Source organism: Equus caballus, chromosome 18 (genome assembly GCF_041296265.1).
Source record: "Equus caballus isolate H_3958 breed thoroughbred chromosome 18, TB-T2T, whole genome shotgun sequence".
Taxonomy (NCBI): domain Eukaryota; kingdom Metazoa; phylum Chordata; class Mammalia; order Perissodactyla; family Equidae; genus Equus; species Equus caballus.
Window position 1 is genome coordinate 39,210,886 of NC_091701.1, and position 21,124 is coordinate 39,232,009.

Here is a 21,124-nt window from a genome sequence, read left to right on the forward strand (position 1 = left end):
ATTTCTCAAAATAGCTAGCATTTGGCAATAATTTAGGTACCCTAGTTTAGGGACTGCTTTCCAGGTGAGAAAAATACAAAAGTATCAGGATTTGGCCCACCGTCTATGCCATATCACAGTGTATCAGGTCTAGAAGGGCACTTAGAGAGGAAAGTAAGCTACGAGATTTGCCTGGGGACAGTCTGGTCACACCTCAACCCCACGTGTCCTTCATGTCACCCATCTATTAACTTGTTGCCTATTGCAGTCACAGCAGTCATTTAAGTGCCGCTAAATTTTCTCTTTGTCTTTTAAGAAAGGCATCTAAGTAACGTATCGGTTCCTTTTCCTCTACTCTTTGTGCTTCATCTTGGGAGATTACCAGGCAACAGCCACATGTGAGCCAGCCAGCCGGTTCAGTACGACCTGACATCGCACTGACTTAACAGAAAAGGATTTCATTTAATCATAGTGTTTTTGATATGTGGTCCCTGTTCCCTTCCTCCCTTTGACCATTTTTCTCTTCATTCATTACTCCTTCCATGTGGGGTGGGTGTCAGATATGAACAAATCCCTGAATTTGATGCATTTCATTTTGTTCCACTTTAGAAGTTCGCATAATGGTTTTCCTGAGGAAAATCAATTAAATCGTTAACTTGAACACTATTTGGGGATCAATTATAGTTCTAATTAACTGTGCCATCTGGGTTGCTCACTACCACTCTTGGGAAACATTTGTAATGGTGAGAAAATGTACCTCCCATCCTTGGGTTTATTCATCTTCTGGTCTAGGATCTATCCTCAGACACTGCCCCTGGACCTCCAAGATCCAAGAACTAGCCTCTTGGTTGGTCATGCCTTGGTTCTGTCTGTCACATGTCATTTTCCTCGCCACAGAGGGCTTATCACTGACACTTCCCTTATCTCCCCACCGCAAGAGGCAACATTTACTAATTGCTTTTCTATATGCCGGTCATTCTGCTAAGTGCTTGAGAGCATTATTTCTTTAAATCCCATGAGGTAGAAAATACAGTTCTCTTCTTGTAAAAAAGAGGAACCTGAATCTCAGAGACAAAAAGCACTTTGCGCAAAGCCACAGGGGATTCAAACCCAGGGCACTGCCTCTCCATCTAAGCTGCCTGCCCAAGTCTCTCTCAGAGCCAGGCTCCTGCTGGGTTCTGCACCAAAAGGCCTCTGATGAGATAAACAAGCTAGAGAAAGCCCACACATTTTTCTCTAAAGTGAGGTCCTCCAACACCTGCACCTTTTACAAAACAAAGATTCCCAGGATGTCCCGCCTCCCAGCTTCCTGAATCAGAATCACTAGAGGTGAGACCCAGGAACCAGGATGTGAACACCTTCCATACTTAAAAGTTTGAGATGCACTACCCTGTGTCTTTGACACTGAAAGCGTCCTTTTATAAAGCTTTTCTGGAGACAACGCCCTGACCCCTGGTGGTCTAACCCAAAAGTGTGCCTGCCGTGATGGAATAATTTGTGATATGCTCACAGCTCACCTTTTGGCTGCAACTTATTTGGTCATGTTTCAGCTGCCTTTGTCTAAGCTTGATTACTTTATTCAAGCCTATCTCACTGAAAGCACATAAAAGCAACAACTGGTTTACTGACCTTTTTTTGTAGCAGCTACAAAAATAAATACTACCTTTTTTGATCAATAAGTGTTTATCAACTGTCTATTTGCAGATGATACAGAGCTAAGGACAGGGTTCCTGTCCTTAGAAGGGTTGATGTGGATATAGATAAGAAAATAATCAGTTCTCTCTCTCTTTTACACACACACACAGTAAATTTCCATGAGCTGCCTTACCCTGTCTTCATCATTAGAACATCATGTTTGAGCTCTACTGCCTAGCTATTTAAATTTGGCTTCTTACCAGCTCCCTCTTTTCTTTTCTCTTAATAAGAACCTTCAACATTCTAGACCAGTCTCTTCTCTCTCCTTTCTCCTTGCAATGTCACTCCTGTACTTATTGGACATTTCTGGCTAGTACCGAAAATCATCTGGACGTCACAAACTCAACATTTGCCTTGATATAAGACATCCCCCCATCAAATTCACTGACCATATGATGTAAGAAAAAGTAGAAGAGACCTAGCAACAAGAGTAGCAACAACAAAAAAAGAGAGACTTAATAACAAATAGAAGTCCAAAATATTTAGGGAAGAAATCCAAAAGAACCAACCAACTTACTCATTAAACACTGGAATAAAGAATTCCCAGCAATAATTCCCTCAATGTTTTGTTTTTCTTAATACGTAACACTTCACTAAAACTTGTTCACTTCTTCCCTTCCCCGCATCAAAGAAAATAACACGTAGTGAGAATCAACTGTACATTTCAAACTCAGACTCACCATAGAACTTGAGTTGGCAAATCTCAATCAGTGACCCCTCCTGTTCTCCACGCCAGAGCACATGAGGCTTCGTCTAGTCAGCTCTAAATGAATTTACAGCCCCTGCAATGCAACAGGACACTAACATTCTGAAAAGGAAACTGGATCTCACCGGAATTCATGCCTCCCTCCTTGTCATTCCTGAAGGGGGCTCCCATCTATTTATTTTAGGACGTGGACAAACTGTCTAGTATCAAATCCCTCACAAATAGAGAAAAATCACAAAAATTCAGTAAGACCTATGTGATTCTCAAGCCCTGTACAAATAGAAAATCAGAGCTCTTCACTCTATAATGAATCAAGGGGAGAATGAAACCATTTCTTATCTGGAGCCCCTCCCAAATAAATGTTTCACATGTAGCTTGTAGAGGGATGCTAAGCTGTCAGTTTCAAATGCTACTTACTATAATCTAACTACAAGTTTTACTCCCTTGGCCTTTGACTTCAGATTAATGATGAGAGCAATTTAATTGGAAGGAAATTTCCTTCCACAATTTTTTAAATAAAACACAAGACTTGATTAACTTCGTGCTGTTCACTAAAGCCAGTCTTACCTGAGTTTTTCCTTTGCAGCAAAACAGACATTATGTGGTCTATCATTTTAACAGAAAACCATGTTAGTTTTTGTCTATGTAGCATTCATTTCCAGTCCCTGGAAACAATTTACAGAGAGAACAAATTTGCCACATGTACAGCCACTTGTGTTATGGAAAATTTTCCACACGCAGAGAAAACATCATGATTTGGTTTAGAAAACAAGTCACTTCAGAGTTGTGGAAAATAGGACCTGTCCCTGCCTTTAAGGCGAGATCTGCCACTGATAGTCATTCTGGTTATTCTGCACATGTAACCGGCTCTCCCTGAGTTACTTTGAGATATTTATCATGTGTGATCAGTTGAAAGTTAATATATTATAAACTCAAAAGGAAAAAAACTCTTTTGCTTGGATTTGTTCATAAAGGACAGCCATTATTAATAGAAAACAGCTTCTGTTCCCCAAATCACATTTGAACTATTTAATTACTAAGTTCCTAAAAGTTAAGGCAATTTTTATAGTAACAAATACATTGGAAAACATTGCAGCTTATGAATATGATTATCTATTGTGAGATAAAAACTCTTTGTCATCATCAAATATAAAAAAATTATGGGGAAAGTAATCATAATAGTTGAAATTTTTACCCCTATAAAAGAAATCTGGTTTGTGTTATGAGTTCCTTCTGACAAAACTATAGCATTTTCTGCCAGTTACTAGTTAAGGGTTTGTATTATGTGTACAAAACCATACATACTTTAGAAACCAGCTGCTTTGGCACTTAGGTGCCGTAAAATCGTCTCCATGACACCCTCTATCCTTCCTTCAGAGTCTAGTTTGATGTGTCCTCACCGATCAGCCTGTCTGGCCTATAGCTTCTCCCCTGGCTGGCCAAAACCCTACATCCCTCTAGACACCAATCACCCAAAGAGTTATTGGGATCCACCCAATTCCATTTCCCCAGTGCCTCTTGAGAGGCCATAAAGAAACCGTTCCGGCATTTGCTCTGTCCCTACCTCTCCGGTCAGGCTGGAGGTGGCTGGAGGAAGACAGAGAGAGCAGTGCAGCTGCCCTGTGGGAGATCCTGGCCCAGCACGGAGCTGGGGGAGGGCACAACACGGGCAGCTGGAGGAAGAGAAGGAGGAGTAATCGTGTGCCACTGCAAACATGATACGGTGCCAACAAAAACACCATTCTTTTTCCCAAGAAGTTCAAAGCCATTTGCAAATACTAACTCATGAGCCCAAGTAGTCATGGAGAGATTATTACTTTATTATGCCTTTAAGATAACCACTGCAAGTAAGTCAAGAGGGAAGGGAGTCCATTCATTGTTTCCTCAGACATCCACTGAGCACCTACTATGTGCTGGCAATGGAGGGAGAGGAGCAAGCAAGACAGACAAGGTCCGTGCTCCTCCAGGCTCCCACGCTAGTCCCTGCCCTCCTGGTTTCCCCGTCGGGGCACTAAGCACCTGGTTACACTATTTATTATGCTTATTTACACTTTACTTTTGTCCAGATTGCTTAATGGAATGCACTCCATTCTTCAGAGTGTCATAATGTACTAAGTGCTGAGCAAACACACAAAAGAAAAAATTTTTGTTACCTGTAAATCTCATTTACAATGACAGGAATTAGAGGATATCAATGCAAAGCGCTTTCTTTTAAGATGCCATAAACAAAGCTTATCGTGAGCAATCTTGTCTCTCTCAATGTTTGTGCAACTACTATAGGCGGACAAGGAGAGTTAAGACTGGTAACATCATGCCAAGCAGTTTATATAAATAATCTGAATTTTTAAAAAGGATTAATCAGATGAGCAAGCAAGTTTGGTGAAGCAGAGAGCTTCTATCGATGGATCTTTTTCTGATCTCCTTTTTATTTCATGGCAGGTTGGCTAGAGAAAGTGACTTATGCCATTTCTAAATCCTTCTGCTTAGACAATGGACTCTAGATATTTTAGAGAATGTGTTTCTCTAAGAGTAACTGGACAAAAGAGGCTGGTGGCTGCTTTTAAAAAATGCATGACTTTTCGATGAATCAAAAGGGATTTAAGCTGTTGTGTTGAAAGATGCAAGGTAAGGATTCTCATCTCTTCTGGGAGTCACTTACCTGACCCAGTTGGGACAGAACAGAGAGGCTGCTGCAGCCCTCAGTCAGCAACTTACACATTTTAAAAGTGGTAGGGAACTATAACACCCCTTAAACACAACTTCCCTCTCTAATAAACACTTCCCTGACGAAACAAAAGCTAACAGAGGTATACTATTGATCCGCCACTCGAGACTATTGGTTAGCACATATACCCAATGAAATTCAAGCTCCACATCTTAGCAGTTAAATAGTGCCTTCATTTGGCCCCAAACTACCTTGCCAACCTCAGCCTCAGTCTCCCTATTACTGTACCCATGGCACAGATTTTCACAATACTGTATCAGACTTCCCTGGTACCCTTTGCCCTGAAAGTTGCTCTCCCACCACTCCAACACACATGCAAACAAACACATGGACACAGACAGTTTGCCCACTTGGAAAATTGTTCATTTTTCAGGATCAAATGACTTCTTCTGGTTATTTCTTCCTCAATTCACACATCACTAGCTTATCACATATTTAGTTATGTAGGTATCTAACTAAAATCTGAATATCTCATGTATAGAGACCATAACTTATTCCTTTGTATCTTCAGCAACTAGTATTAAATCTTTGTTGAACTTGAATTTTCTACAAAACATCAATATGACACTTATTGAGGCTGGCAAGGTGATCAATTACAGTTGGATTTACTCTTCAGCTGAAAGCACAAATTGGATGCTTAAAACCCTTTATTAAACAGAGCTGGTAATGAAGAGAATAAAATCAATTAAATGAATTATTAAGTTAAAAACATCTATTATTTTTTATGAAAGAGCTACTGCATTAATATCAACACCATTGTCATTCAGCTTTTCACCCTTTAGGTGGCTAGTGACTTAAGAACTGGGACCATATTCTGCTCCAATTATAATGATAGAACTGAAGAGAAAAGGGTGGACTTACAGAATTGCTGTAGGGGACAAGAAACAGCTAACCATTGACAGCAATGACAATGCTAGCTGAAACTACTTATTTCTAGCTTCAAATCAAACAGGAGGAGAACAGAAGAGAAGGATAGGGAAGGACCCAGAACAAAAGAGAAATGGAGGAAAGGGCGGGATTGGATTGCTGCAAAAGATTATCTTTAGAATCCGTTTTTGCCATTTTTCTCTTTAGAAAAGTGAGAAATATAGATGTTCTTATAGATTGTACAGAACATAATGATAGGCAGTCGAAGATAAGTACTACTGTAATTAGTAAAAAAGTTGTTCTGCCTCCAGAGCCTCTTACAAAAATTATTTTAGGGGCATCCTTCCTGCTTCTTTCAATATGTTTAGGAAGGTTCCCTTCATTATCTAGATTTGAAATACTGATATCTATGTTTTAGTTTTACCAACATAAATTTCAGGAAGTCAATAATTGAACAATGTTTCTCTGTACTTTAGTGTGAACCTCTTGTGTGTACGTGTATGTGTGTGTGAACTGTGCATAGCAAACATGTTTAAAACCTCATGCTTTTAGTGGACACAGTGAAGCACCCTCACGTACATTATTAGCTCATTCGATCCTCACAGCAACTTTCTAAAGTGGCCATGGCACCTTACAGATGAAGACATTGAGTGTCAGAGAGATTCACTATCTTGCAGAATTAATAGATAAACCCAAGCAGTCTGATGGTATTCCTGAGGTTCTTTCTATCACGTAATACTATGTGAATGCTTTAAAAATTATTAGAGATGTAGCTTTGATTCTTTACATTTCTTTAAAGATGCCAGCACTGTATATTTTGCACCCTTGTTTATTGAGCAAGAAGTATACATATGACACATAACAATTTTTATTTCCCTGAATACATGGAAATCCCCTAAGAATCCAGATGTCGTTTAAGGGATTCATTCCCTGATCAATACGCAAGCAAATATTTGTTTTCAGATAAAACCAAAAGCTTTCAACCTTAATTAATTCCACAGCAGACAATGCAAATTCATTCTTCCTGCCAAAGCCAGCAGAGGGCAGGATGCTCCCACCAACAGCCAGCTCGCTGGAGCCGCCAGCCAGACCAGTGCAACTGCTTAGCGAAGGGCGTTGAAGCGTTAGAGCAACCATCATTTTCTCACCTGGATCTGAAAAAAGAGTGTAGGCTTGAGCTGAGAATAGGGGCTGTGGGATGTGGCCTGGGAAATGTCAGGAAAAGTTTTGCTTTGCAGGCTGCCCACATTTTCTTTGGGATTTGATGCTTAAGATGCCTGGAAATGAGCCAGTTCCAATTATCTTCCTGGACCATTTTGCTGGGGAGGCTACACTGGGGAATTAATTTAAGATACAGCATGATAACTTCTGTTTCTGGTTTTAGGCTGACTCAGGTCACAGCTGGGCTATTACGTTCACATGCTCTGTCTTGGGCCCCCCACCTCTGCCCATCCTGAACCTGCTATCTCTTTCTCTCCTTCAGAACTCCTAATGGCTCCCCACTTCACGGCCTCCTCAGACTGTCATCACTGCACAGCCCCACTGATAAGGGATAACCAACTCCTGCCCACTAATTCAAATCCTCTCTCTCTCCCCAGGCCCGACTCAGGGGGCGCCTTCCCCAGGAAGTTTCTGGAGATCCTGGCCCCAGTGAGCATCATCAAGAAACTTTGAACAAGTGAACCACTAGGTGGAGGTTTTGTAGCAGGTCTTGGGTCTAAAAAGATATGGCCCATTCCCTGTAGCCCAGGTAGTAGCATGGTAAAGGCAAAATGGGAGGGAGACAGGATGAATGCCACACTTCCCTGGAGAGACTGACCATTGCTGAAGAAGGTGGCAGAAAAATCTTCTAGAGTTTTCAAACTAAGGACTAGAAGTTTGCCATCAGTACCTCAGAGGCTTCTAGGTTGGGTGCTGGCTGAGGGTGGGATGGTTATTGGTCAGGCTCCGCATCCCTGCCCAAGACACTCCCCTCCTCTCACTTCCCCCAGCCAGATGAGAGCAACTCCATTTTTACCTGTATTATTTATGTACACCTCTGGGTACTATACACAGATTTCCTTTAAAGAAAAAGATCCTGCAAAAATAAGCAAACAAGCAATCTACTCATCAAGGATCACAACAACAAAAACAATTTTAAAAACAGTTTGAAAATCATTGCTCAAAACTCTAAATTTTCTTTACTGTTGAAATAACCAAGCCTGGAAGCCCAGAGAGGAGGAAAGACCTGCGGTAAGTTGCAGGATGAAGGGCAAAAATCCTTATATCCGGTATCTAAAGCCCAAGATGCTTTCTGCTAAAAGACGGGGCTTGCATTGAGCCTGAAAGAGGAGGAAGCGTTAAATGAAGGGATGGAGGCCTCAGTCTCCTGTGGACAGAGCATCCCAAACAGTGGAACTCTCTGGAGCAAAGATGAGAGACAAAATATGCTTGCATGGGCTTGACCAGCAAAATAAATTTAATATTACGTTTTTTAGCACATTTATTGAATGCTATGTGTAAGGCAATGTGTTGAGCACTGGGACAGAGCGGTGAGTGAGATAGATGTGGCCCCTATCTGTGTTCATGGAGCTTACATTCTAGTAGGGGACACAGGCATATGACTGTAATTTGATAAATGCTACACTGGAGAAGTATAAGGAGTACAAGAGCATTCTTTTGTTTGTTTGTTTGTTTTTTTTTGAGGAAGATTAGCCCTGAGCTAACTACTGCCAATCCTCCTCTTTTTGCTGAAGAAGACTGGCCCTGAGCTAACATCCATGCCCATCTTTCTCTACTTTATACATGGGACACCTACCACAGCATGGCTTTTTGGCCAAGCGGTGCCATGTCCGCACCTGCAATCTGAACCGGCGAACCCCGGGCCACGGAGAAGTGGAACGCACGAACTTAACTGCTGTGACACCGGGCCAGCCCCTGGAGAAGTATAGAAGTAAGAGCTCTCTTAAACTCGATGACTTACACCACCTCCTGGATTATTTGGCCCCACCTCTTTAATTACTCAAGCCATCACCTATTCTAATGGCATAAAGTCCTGCCTGGCTCTCCAAAGAGCTTCCACCAACCCCCAAAAAGGACCTAATCCAGGATCCCACATTGCATTGAGTCCTCCTGTCTCCTCAGTCTCCTCCAATCTTGAGCTGTTCCTCAGTCTGACTTTTTCTTTGTCTTTCGTGACCTCGACACTTGTGAAGAACACCAGTCAGTTGTCTTGTAGAATGTTCTTCAGTTTGGGTTTGTCTGATGTTTCCTCATGACTAAATGCAAGTTAGGTATTTTTGATAAGAATACCACAGAAATGATGTCATGCCCTTCTCAGTGCATCCTATCAGGAAGTCCATGACATCAATGTGTCGCATTATTGGTGATGTTAACTTTGATCACGTGGTCAACTTACTGTCTGCCGAGTTTCTCCACTGTAAAGATAACTACTTTCTCTTTGTAATTAGTATCTTGTGGTGAAATATTATGAGATTATGCAAATATCTTGTTTCTAATTATATTTTTGCCCACTAATCTTAGCATCTATCGAGTCTTCTCTAAAACAATCATTCCTATGTCATCTGCCAAATGGTGATTTTATATTCCCAACATTCCTTCTACATTTACTCATTGGAATTCTGCTGTAAGGAAGAGCAGTCCTTTCTCCTGGATTTGTTTATTTATTCAATTATCTGTTTTTATCAGTACAGACTCACAGATAGTTATTTTATTCTATGGGCTATCATCCAATATTATCATTATTTATTTTGTTGCCCAAATAGTCCTAGTTTTGGCGATTGGGACCTACTTCAGGTTGGTGTCTAATCTTTTCAATATGCTCCCATCATTTATTGAACACTTACTTTGTGGCACCACAAGATGATCCAGGCTTATCTTATACTTTCTGCACCCAGCCCTGGATTCAGCCATTTTGTTCATAAATGGTACTTAGAAACCAAGTCCTGTCCTGGGTATTAGGTATACTCATTGCTGCTGGGGTGTCATTGCTTCTAGGTTTTCTACTAAACAGATCAAGAAATGTATACATGTATACTACCCAAATACATATACATCTGTATCTATTTCTAAATCTACCTCTCTCTATACATACACACACACACACATACACACACATATATATGTATAACCAGTAGTTGAAATCAATACCTATGATTCTAATCCATAGGGTTCATTCTAGCCTTCCTTCTTTCTTCATTTGTAATTCCTTTCTCTGATAGTGATAAATTGGCTCGCATTATCCACGACATATTTACTTATTTACTCAGTTTTAGAATACACATAAAGTAGTTTCAGAATTACTAATGCATACCTCTATGAAAAACAAATTTACTAAAAAGGGTGCAATATTTGTGGGCATCCCTTTGGTCTTTCGCCTTGGAGGATATATTCAAAATACTGTGTTCCAATATTACTTGGGCTTATTATCTTCTTTTTTATCCCATTTGTTACGGTTGTAGTATTCATTTCTAGCACAGTCAGATTCATTGGCTACCATTTGTATTCCATTTGGGTTCTCCACGCATCCTGGTTAATATTACTATCTATTTTCTTTAAAATGTGAAACACTACTTGATTCTAAAAGTCAGACTATACAAGAAGGTGTGCTTAGAGAAGTGTCCCCACTCATCCCTTCTAGCCATTCCCACTCCTTCATTCTTTCCACTCCATTCTCACCCACCTCTGTGGATAACCAATCACATTAGTTTCTAATTTATTCTTGCCATATTCCTCTTTGCACAAATGAGCAAGTATATGTATATTTTCTTATCTCTTCTTTATTTTACTTGAAGGGTACCATACTATAGATATATTTCAGCATTTTATTTTTTTTCACATAAAAGTATATTCTAGAAACATTATGTGTTGATTTGGAAAGGTCTTCTTCATTCTTTTTTACAGTTTCATAATACTTTCTACTATGTGGAGGTACCATAGTTCATTCAACCACTCTCCTATGTATGGGCATTTAGATGGTTTTCTATATTTTGCATTTACTAACAGCACTCCAATAAATAACATTGTGTATATGTTACTTGTATTTCTGAAAGTGTGTCTTCAGAATAACTTCCTAGAAACAGAGTTACTGGTTAAAAAGGTAATATATATATAGCTTTGTTAGATATTGATAAATTTTCCTGGGGATCTTTTAATACCTATAAATGTCCAAGCCATACCCTCAGAGGTTCTGATATGATTGGCTGAAGAGTAGGGCCAAGCATTGGTATCATTTTTTATGCTTTCTATCATTTTACTGAGGTATAATTTACACCATAAACTCTAAGTGTACAATTCAATAATTCTTGTTTGGTTGGTTTTCTTTTCTTTTCTTTTTTTGGTGAGGAAGATTGGCCCTAAGCTAACATCTGTGCTAATCTTCCTCTATTTTATATGTGGGATACCACCACAGCGTGGCTCGAGGAGCGGTGTGTGGGTCTACACCTGGGATTGGAACCCAGGAACCCTGGGCTGCCAAAGCGGAGCGTGCAAACTTCACCACTATGCCATTGGGTGGTCCCACAATTCAATAATTTTTAAAGTAAGTTTACAGAGTTGTGCAAACATCACCAGTATCGGTATCTTTTCTAAGCTTCTTAAGTGATTCTAATGACAATCAAGAGTTTAAAACCACTAAACTGATCAACTATTCATGCTTTTTGCTACCACATGGTGTCACTATTAAAGTCCTATCTGCTACTTGGAGACACTGGCCTTTTCCCACTTCTCAGCACCCATGCTGGTTTAGATTCAGTAGAACCTGTTTCCATTGAACAAAAGCAGGCAACTCAAAATCAGTCCTCATTCTTCAAAGTGGAATCAGAATCACTGGGGTATAAAGGTTGCACCAAAGGGAGCTTCCAGCGAAAGTTACATACTTGTCCAAACCAGTTCTTCTCCACTAGACTCTTGTGCTGAAACCATGTCATTAAAACAGACCTCATTTTTTACTTCTTTAAGGGTATTCTCTTACTCATGTCAATTGGCCCCTTCTATCCTAGCAACCAGCTGAGCATAACCCTAGACAAAGGAGGAGGCAACACAAATCTTAAATATCTCCCATATGAGATAGTCCTTTGAATGTCTCCCTTAAGAAGCACTTGTAATGTTCCATAATAAAGGGTCTAGCTAGCATAGGCTCAGTTTGGGAAATGTTGGGAATGGTTTGCTTCAGCAGGTGGTATTTGAACTGAGCTTTGACTGATGACCACCATTGACCTGATGAGACACAGGGAGGTAAAGGAGGGCACGTTCCAGGCAAAGCAGGCAACATATGCAAAGACCCTGAAGGAGGATAGAATAGGAAGGCTAGTGCAACTGGTGCACAGAGAGATGACAGGGGAATATATTGCTAGATAAGTTTAGACAAGCACACCTGAGGCCATATCATCCAGGTCCCTTTAGACCTGAAGAATTTTGTTCCTAATCTTGAAAGCAGTGGAGACTCACTGAAAGGTTCTATCTAAGTGATAGATTCGAGGAGGATAAGGCGGTTGAATGGTATGATTATATTTATTGAGAAAAATTCACTGCAGCAAAGAAAACAGACTGGTAAAGTAGATACTGGAAGGCCAATTAATACTTTGAATATGAATACTTTGAAACATGGGGAAATGATTTTTAAAAATCCAGTTGGTGGGGGGCAGCCCAGTGGTGTAGTGTTTAAGTTCACACACTCTGCTTTGGCGGCCCAGAGTTCGCAGGTTAGGATCCTGGGTGCGGGCCTACACACCACTCATCAAGCCTTGCTGTAGCAGTATCCTACATACAAAATAGAAGATGATTGGCAACAAATTTTAGCTCAGGGTAATCTTCCTCACCAAAGGAAAAAAAAATCCAGTTGGTGACTGGATTCTTATTAATATCGAGAAAAGAAATAGAATGACAGGTCTTAGTGATTGGTTGACTCTAGGGGCTGAGAAAGGTATCTAGAATGACTCAAGTTAACAGACTATACTACCCACTTCCCCTCTTTATTACATTCATCTATGGCCCACCCTTCATTATTCCTTATCATTCTTTTGAAACTTTTAGCTCCTAACTCTCTGCCCTTCTCTGCATCCTGCATTAATTCTTTGTGATTTCAATACACACGCAGATAATCCTTCCATAACCCTGGTTGCTTGGTTTCTTAATTGCCTCTCCTTCAATCATTTTGTATTCTATGCCACCTTAGCCACTCATTCCCATGGACATATACTTGACCTTTCACTACTGTTAACTCAAATCCCTCCATAGTCTCATTTGCAAAAACCCCTTCTAGTACTCAAATTCCAATAAGCCTTGACCCTAACAAGCCCTATATTCCATTGATTCTACCATGATGGCACTGCCCATCATCCCAGCCTATGTTTATTTTCATTACTAAACATCTTAAATTCTAGAATCAATCAGTGCAATCACTCTCTATCATACACCTTCAACTCACTTAGACCCCTCTCAATTTGTTGAACCTCTTGGCCAAGCCACCATTATGACAATTAAATGATGCCTTTGAAGTTGTGTAAGAATAAGGTGTATAGCAAATATCTTCTGTTTTCCCCTTAAGATCTAATCTCCTTCCTTCTCTTCCCCACTGTATGCCCCGGCAATTTGACCTATAAGGACTGCATCTATAGAGGCCCGTGCCTTCTTGCTTTCAAATGGTTCCACAAATGGAGAGCCCAAGCAGGAAATAGAAGGGATAGAGGACAATGGAGTTGCACTTATTTATTTCACTGGTTCCATTCCTGCAAGTTCACCAAAGGCTGCCTGTGTCCCTAACTGAAGTCAGTTCACTGGCCCGCTGTAGGGGACTCACTCTCCTTCTAAATATTGGAAATCTTTTGCTCCCACCTGGGTCCTTCCTGTCTAGAGATATTAGCAGCTCCACTGCTAGCAGATCTGGGTTCCAGCATATCGCTGTAGGTCAACTGAACCCCACCCACAACTTATGCTTTACATTTATTATTAAGGTACAATAAACACAGTGAAATGTAAAGAACCCAATCAACTTTGACAAGCGTACACATCTGGAAATCCCACATTCCAGTCAAGATATAGAACATTTCCATCACATTAGAAAGTTTTCTCATGAATTCTTCAAGTCAGTAAACTCTCTTGCCAAGGCAAGCACTCTTCTGATTTCTATCAACATAGATTACTTTTGTCTATTTTGAACTTCTATAGATTGAATCATTTAATTTTTATTCTTTCATGTCTTGCTTTTTGCTCTCAACATCATGTCTATGAGATTCGTCATAGAGTTATATCTATAGCATGTCTTCTTTTACCAAGAGTGTGATTCTGTTGTGTGAATATACTACAATTGGTCTCTTCTATTCATGGGCATTTGGGTGGTTTCTAATTATTGGCTTTTATACATAAAGATGTTATGAGTATTCTTGTACAATCTTTTTATGGGTATATGTTTTCATTTTCTTAGATAATTAAAGAGGAGTGGAATTGATGAGTCATATGGAAAATCTATGTTTATCTTTGTGAGAAATTGTCAGTTTTTCAAAGTGATTGAATGATTATATATTCCATAAGTAATGCATGATAGCTCCAATTGCTGCATATTTCTGCAACATTCAGGATTGTTATATTTTCTTTACATTTTTAGGCATTTTACTGAGTGTGCAGTAGTATCTCATTGTGGTTTTAGCCTGCATTTCTAAGAGTGAGTACCTTTTCATGTGCTTATTGACCATTTGCCAATCTTCTTTTGTGAGGCGTCCCAGTCTTTGGCCCAGTGGGAAGGGGAGTATTTATCTTCTTATAATTCAATTATAAAAGTTCTTTTTATAATCTCAATGCATGGTCTTTGCAGATATATATTTTGCCAATACTTTCTTCCATTTAGTGCCTTGCCTTTTCATTTTCTGTGGAAGAGGATAGGGTTGAATCAAGGTTAATTTCCTATTTTGATCATTGTAATGTGGTTATCTAAGAGAAGGTCCGTGAGTTTAGAGATACATACTGAAGGAGGTAAAGGTAAAGAAGCATCATGTCTGCCATATTTATGTGAAACAGAGAGAGCGGCAATGATATAGCAAAATGTGGTAAAACGTTAACATGGGGAATCTGAGTTAAGGGTAATCGGGAATTCTTTATACTAGCAACTTTTCTGTAAGTCTGAAGTTATCTCAACATAAAGTTTTAAAAAAAGAATTTATGATATCAAAGAAATCATAGGAAGAATGCCTTTCAATAAGAAGGAAGGTGTATGGACCAAATGTTTGTGTCTTGCCAAAATTCGTATGTCGAAGCCCTAACACCCAATGTGATGATTAGGAGGCCTTTGGGAGGTAACTGGATTGAGATGAGGTCATGAAAGTGAGGCCTCCATGATCGGATTATTGCTCTTTTAAGAAGAGGAAAGGAAACCAGAGCTTCCTCTCTCTGCCATGTGAGGATACAGCAAGAAGGCAGCCAGCTGCAACCAGAAAGAGGGCCCTCACCTGACATGAATCCGCCAGCACCTAATTCTCAGACTTCCCAGCATCCACAATTGTGAAAATAAAGCCTTGTTTTTTAAGCCTCTCAGTCTACGATATTTTGTTATAGCAGTCCAAACGATGACAGAATCATCAGACTTAAGAGCTAATGAGAAGTCAAGTAAGATAAGGACTGAAGTATGGTTTTTTTTTAAAGATTGGCACCTGAGCTAACACTTGTTGCCAATCTTTTTTTTTCCTTCTTTTTCTCCCCAAAGCCCCCCAGTACATAGTTGTATATTCTAGTTGTAGGTCCTTCTAGTTGTGATATGTGAGACGCTGCCTCAGCATGGCTTGACAAGCAGTGCCATGTCCACGCCCTGGGCCGCTGAAGTGGAGCGTGTGAAGTTAGCCACTCGGCCACAGGGTCGGTCCCTGAAGTATATTGAAAATGTATGTAGAAGCTAAATTGTAGAAGCTTTAAATGTCAGACTAAAGATAATTGATAGTTTTCCTGAGAGGAATAAGGATACATTAACAGTTATCGAGCATTGAGATGTGTGATAGACTATTTCAGGAAGATGAATCTGGCAAAGGCATTCTGGGCGAAACAAGAGACTCCCAGTCAGAGACACCAATTAATAAATTATTGCAACAACCCAGCAAATGAAGATTTGGACTTAGGTGGTGATAATGAGAATATAAAGGAAGGGACAGATATGAAAAGCATTGTGATGCAGTGACTCTGGATGGCCTTTAGAAATGTATAATTTCCAAAAGCTTCCCAGAAAATTCTGATACACAGCCAGACATAGGAACTCTGAGACTAGGGGAGGTACTGGCACCATGTGGTGACATTAATGGAAACATGAGCCCTGGACATAGGAATTAGTGGTCAAAAGGAACCAGATTAAGGCTGAAGAAAATGGAAGGCTACTATGATAAAATCTTAGGTTTAATTGTTATAGGACAGGGCACTTAAACAAAATAAACTTCGAAGAAACAAATCTAAAGGGAATGTAATGAAATGGACACTCTACATTGACTAGAAATGGAGCCAAAGATTTGGATAGGGGCTGTTCAATATTGTTTAGTATAAAATATTTTTATATCTTTATTAAATTATAATGCATTTTAAGTTTTATTTTATGTATTTTGAGGACAGTATGAATGGATAAAAATATGTGTGATACAATACAAGCTGTATCTGCTCCTATTCCTTTCTTCACCTCCCTCGTTACTCTGAGCTGTAAAAATCTCTCTTGGATGTTTCCTGAAGAGTGAATCAAATGCCTGTTCAAAAGACCTTCCAGTTATATACTTTATTCTCTGTAATTTCTACCTCGTGAGCCTCCACAGTGCAGCATAAAAATAATGCTTTATGCTTCAGTGTCAAACAAAATGGAGTGAAGTCACCCTGCCATGGTCAAAGGAACAATATAATTACCCTTTTCTCTCTCTCTCTCCTTCTCTCTCTCACTTCTCTGATATGATTCAAATAATCACTAATAGTGAACATATTTTTAAGAAAATAAAGTTGACTAATCCAGAAAGTAAATACATAAGCAGATGACGAGAGCTACAGCAAGCACCTACTATGTCATGGTGGTCAATAAATGATAGCCTCCTCTCCCACCCAACTCCATCCACTATGTGAAGATGGTGAGAGGTAGAAAAACAACGGTCACAGTTTTAAAATAAAGTTCATCTGTGTTTTGCTGCCAACCTCAATTCTCTCCCCAGGCAACAAGTTCATTTCTATTGGGCTCTGTTGGGATAGAAAGTGTCTTCCAAAAGGGGTGCAGAGAGGTTACAAGGCAGCTTGAGGAATATTTTTTGCTTATTGTGGGAGGAAGGAGAGAGTAGGCAAAGAACTCTGGAAACAAAATTCTCTCTCCCACTAGTCCTATCAATTAGAGATTCATAGTAGTTAATGAGCTGCTCTTTTAAAGTGCAAAGGTCTTATAGGGCTAAGCCTCATTTGCACCTGAATGTCATTAAACAAATAATCAATTTTAGCTAAAACTCAAGGCAGAAAAGTTTGTAATAGGGGAAGGTGATGTGAAGAGCCTTTTTAAGGAGTAAGGAAAGTGGCATACTGCATCTGATAGCTAGAGGTCCTGAGGCCAGTGAGTTTCTGAAACTATGGGAAGAGACAGAAGGTGGCAGCTGGATTTCCAAACAGAAAGGGCCAATGGCCAAGTTCAGCGATGACATCTTGATCAGAGGTCAGAGAGCAATGGATGTGTGCCACTCCTATTTGAGCAGGACTTTCAGATGACTACATTAAAATATTCAGACTAATAATAACAGTTTCCCTTATTCCCATACAAAAATCATAATCCTTGCAACAATTTTACAAGACAGATATTATATCATCATTTCCCAATTGAGGAAACTTGCACACAGAGAAATTCCATAGCTTACTCAAGGTCATGCCAAAGCTCATAAATATAAGGGTAGAATCTGACCATACATTTTTTTGACTGCAGAATCTACCTTGTTTTCCAGGAAGGCCTCTACATTTGGCAGGCTACAAATCTTATCTTCCTTCTCCTGGGCTCTATCTTCTCAGGCTAGAGCTTGACGGACTTTCTAGTTCAACGCAATGTCTTTCTAGTCAACCTATGCCCTCTTATAGGAGTGGGTCTAAGAGTGGAAAGAACTCAAATTGTAGATTCCAACACCCGGGGATCCACAGCTCAGCTCTTCCACTTACATGCTATGTAGCTATCAGCATTCTTCCTCTGCTGTAAATTAGATGATCATACCTAGTTCACAGTATTCTTGGTGGTGGTTTGAGTTATCTATTGCTGCATAACAAACTATTACCTAATTTAGTGGCTTAGAAATTTGATATTTATTTTGCTCATGATTCTGTAATCTTATCAAAGTCTGGTAGGGATAGCTTATCTCTGTTCCACTCAGTGTCAGTTGGGGTAGCTTGAAGGCTGTGGGTGGAATCATGCAAAGGCTTGCTTACTCACAAGTCTGGCAATTGATTCTGGGTGTTGACTGATATTTTAGCTGGTGGTGTCAGCCAAAACATCTATATGTGGCATCTCCCTGTAACTTGGGCTTCCTTACAACATGGGGTTCCAAAGATAAGCATTCCAAGAGAAAGATAAGCATCCTGTTAGATGGAAGCTCTACTTCTTTTTATACTCTAGCCTCAGAAGCTACACAGCATCATTTTTGCAGCATTCTATTGTTTGAAGTAGTCACTAAGGTCTATGGGATGGGACATATATTCCATTAATGGGGGAGTGGCAACATTTTGGAAGAGCATTTGGGACCACAGCATTATGGAGGCTGTTCTTGGAAACTAAAATCTGTCACAATCGACTTTCAGGCCACACAAATTCACATCTCTTCCACATGCAAAATACACTGACTTTCTTCCCCATGACCCTTCTCCAAGCTCATCAGGCTTAGGCTTGAGATCCAGGATATTTTTTTTTTAATTGTTTTTTAAATTTATTATTATTTTTTTTATTGCAGTAACAGTGTTTATAACATTATATAAATTTCAGGTGTACATCATTATATATTTCAATTACTGTGTAAATCACAACATGTTTACCATCCAAAGACTAATTACAATCCATCACCACACACATGTGCCTAATCACCCCTTTCAAGGTCCAGGATCTTGTCATCTAATCAGATGAAGCTCTTTAGGTGTGGTCCCTTGGTTTTATAACTTTGAGTGTCATTCCTCTCTATCTGCAGATCTGTGAACTAAAGAGATAATTCATGTATTTTACACACACCTGACATACAATGACATGAAAAATAGAGGCAAACCATTAAATGTACTAACATTCAAAAAGGAGAAAAGAGATGAAACACAGCAGTCACTGGTTCACAACAGTTGTGAAATACAGCCAAAAACATCTTACCAGTTCCTTGATTAGAGCTCACTCCAACTACCTGGGAAATTTCGTTGGCTCTTTGCTCTGCATTATGACCTCTTTCAATCCACTAACTTATCTTTTCTATTCCATAAAATGTAGGTCATCTTTTCAGTTGAGTGGTTTCCTTAGTCTGCTTCCTGCCCATAGATTTTTGGGAGTACAAAGGCCTCTTTTAATTTGTCTCTATCCTTTTCAGTACAAAGTGATAAAATTCCTTTAAACATTTTGTGGGTTTCTTATGAATCAATTTATAATCCACTCAGTCAGACAAAAACAATGTGTCTAAATCTCATTGAGGTAAGTCTTTTTTCTAACTTGGGCTCTCTTTAATGACACCCACCTTAAGATTCTTAGTAATGCTATTGTTTTTATGAAAGGAATCTGTGAGGCACCCCTTAAGATCCTTAGAGGGACTTTTGTCTGTTTGAAATAGTCTATAAGGCACTATCTTAAAACTTTATGAGGTCTTAACAAAGGTTTTATATTTAGACCATGTTTTCCTGACAGCACCCTGGATTTGATCTCTGCTCAGAAGCCACATCTTAATTTTAGTGTCATTTGCCATCTGGAGAGGCTGGGAATGAGAAACAGTTTTCTTTTCCAACCCAGCAAGTCCTGGAGTCTTTATATATAACAGTTCTTTCTTTAGCTCATCTCTGTTTCTTACATTTTACTACAGGCAGCTATAAACAGACAAAAGGCAAAGCACTTTCAACCTTCTTTCTGAAAATCTCCTTAGCTGAAAACAGGTATATTTCTTATTTTCTACCTTACTGCAGGAAACACTGTTGCTAAACTCTCTGTCACTACATAACAAGAGTCCCCTTTGCTCCAGCTTCCAATACCATTTTCCTGTCTTTCCTTTAAGTGCTCATTGACAGTCTTTTCAAGGTCCATGAGGCTTCCTCTAAGTCTCCTTGACTCCTTTAGGATTTCACTAACACTCTCCTAGAGATGCTTCCCATTTCCGCCTGCATCCTGGTCCTAAAGCTGCTACTATAGATTAGATTTAGTTTTGGCTGCACTTTACTTCCTGAAATCAAACTGTGTTCCAGCTATCTACTGCTGCCTGTAAAACTACCCTAAAACTTAATGGCCTAAAGAAATTTATTTTCCTTGGAAATCTGCAATTTTAAGAACTCTCCAGGGTTGCTCATGTCTCTTCAACTCAGTCTCAGCAGGGGCAGCCCAAAGCTAAGGATTAAATTCATATTTTGTCTCTGTTCCAAAACTCTGATGTGTTTTGGATCTCAGTTGGTAGACTTAAAGCCTATGGATAACTCTCAGGCTGAAGCCTGGAATCATCTGAGGGCTTGTTAACTCACATGTCTGATGGTTAATACTGGCTGTTGGCTGAGATCTTTCGTGGTGCTGTTGACTGGAACACCTGCATGTCATCTTTCCATGAGTCCTGATCTTCCATCATGTAGCTGACTTCCAAGCGTAAACATTTTGAGAGAAATAGTGAGCCAGGAAGAAGATGTAATCTCTTTCATGACATAGTCTCAGAAGTCATGTATGTCGCTTCTGCTGCATTCTTTTCATTGAGACAGCCATATAGGCCCCATGAGTTCAAGTGGAGGATAACTAGATTCCACAGATGAGACAGCGGCAAGTTTCTAGAATAAAAAACTATATATTATTGCCACCATTTTTGAAAAATACAGTCTGCCTCTAAATAGTTAAATGAAATAATTTACATTAAAAAAATAGATGTTCAACACAGGTCAGTTTCCTGTCTCCAGCAAAACATACATTTCTTTTCTATCTTCATCCAAAATACTGCCGTAACATGGGGTCTATTCATGGTCTTTAAAGA

General features: G+C 39.6%; 1 protein-coding gene across 2 annotated transcripts in view; it reads right to left on the bottom strand.

The window, feature by feature from the left end:
• CYTIP (cytohesin 1 interacting protein) overlaps positions 1 to 20,924 on the bottom strand; it is an 83,967-nt gene extending 63,043 nt beyond the window's left edge. The window contains exons 1-4 of one of the 2 annotated variants that reach the window (XM_023622942.2): positions 20,631 to 20,924; positions 3,945 to 4,053; positions 2,948 to 3,045; positions 2,355 to 2,456 (exon numbers count right to left, since the gene is read on the bottom strand). In XM_023622942.2, coding sequence (XP_023478710.1) covers positions 2,355 to 2,357 — 3 coding nt within the window. In that variant the 5' untranslated portion in view covers positions 2,358 to 2,456; positions 2,948 to 3,045; positions 3,945 to 4,053; positions 20,631 to 20,924. Of the gene's footprint in view, positions 1 to 2,354; positions 2,457 to 2,947; positions 3,046 to 3,944; positions 4,374 to 20,630 lie in introns of those variants that run through there. The other variant, XM_014732466.3, reaches the window with a different exon arrangement.
• Positions 20,925 to 21,124: the final 200 nt, after the last annotated feature.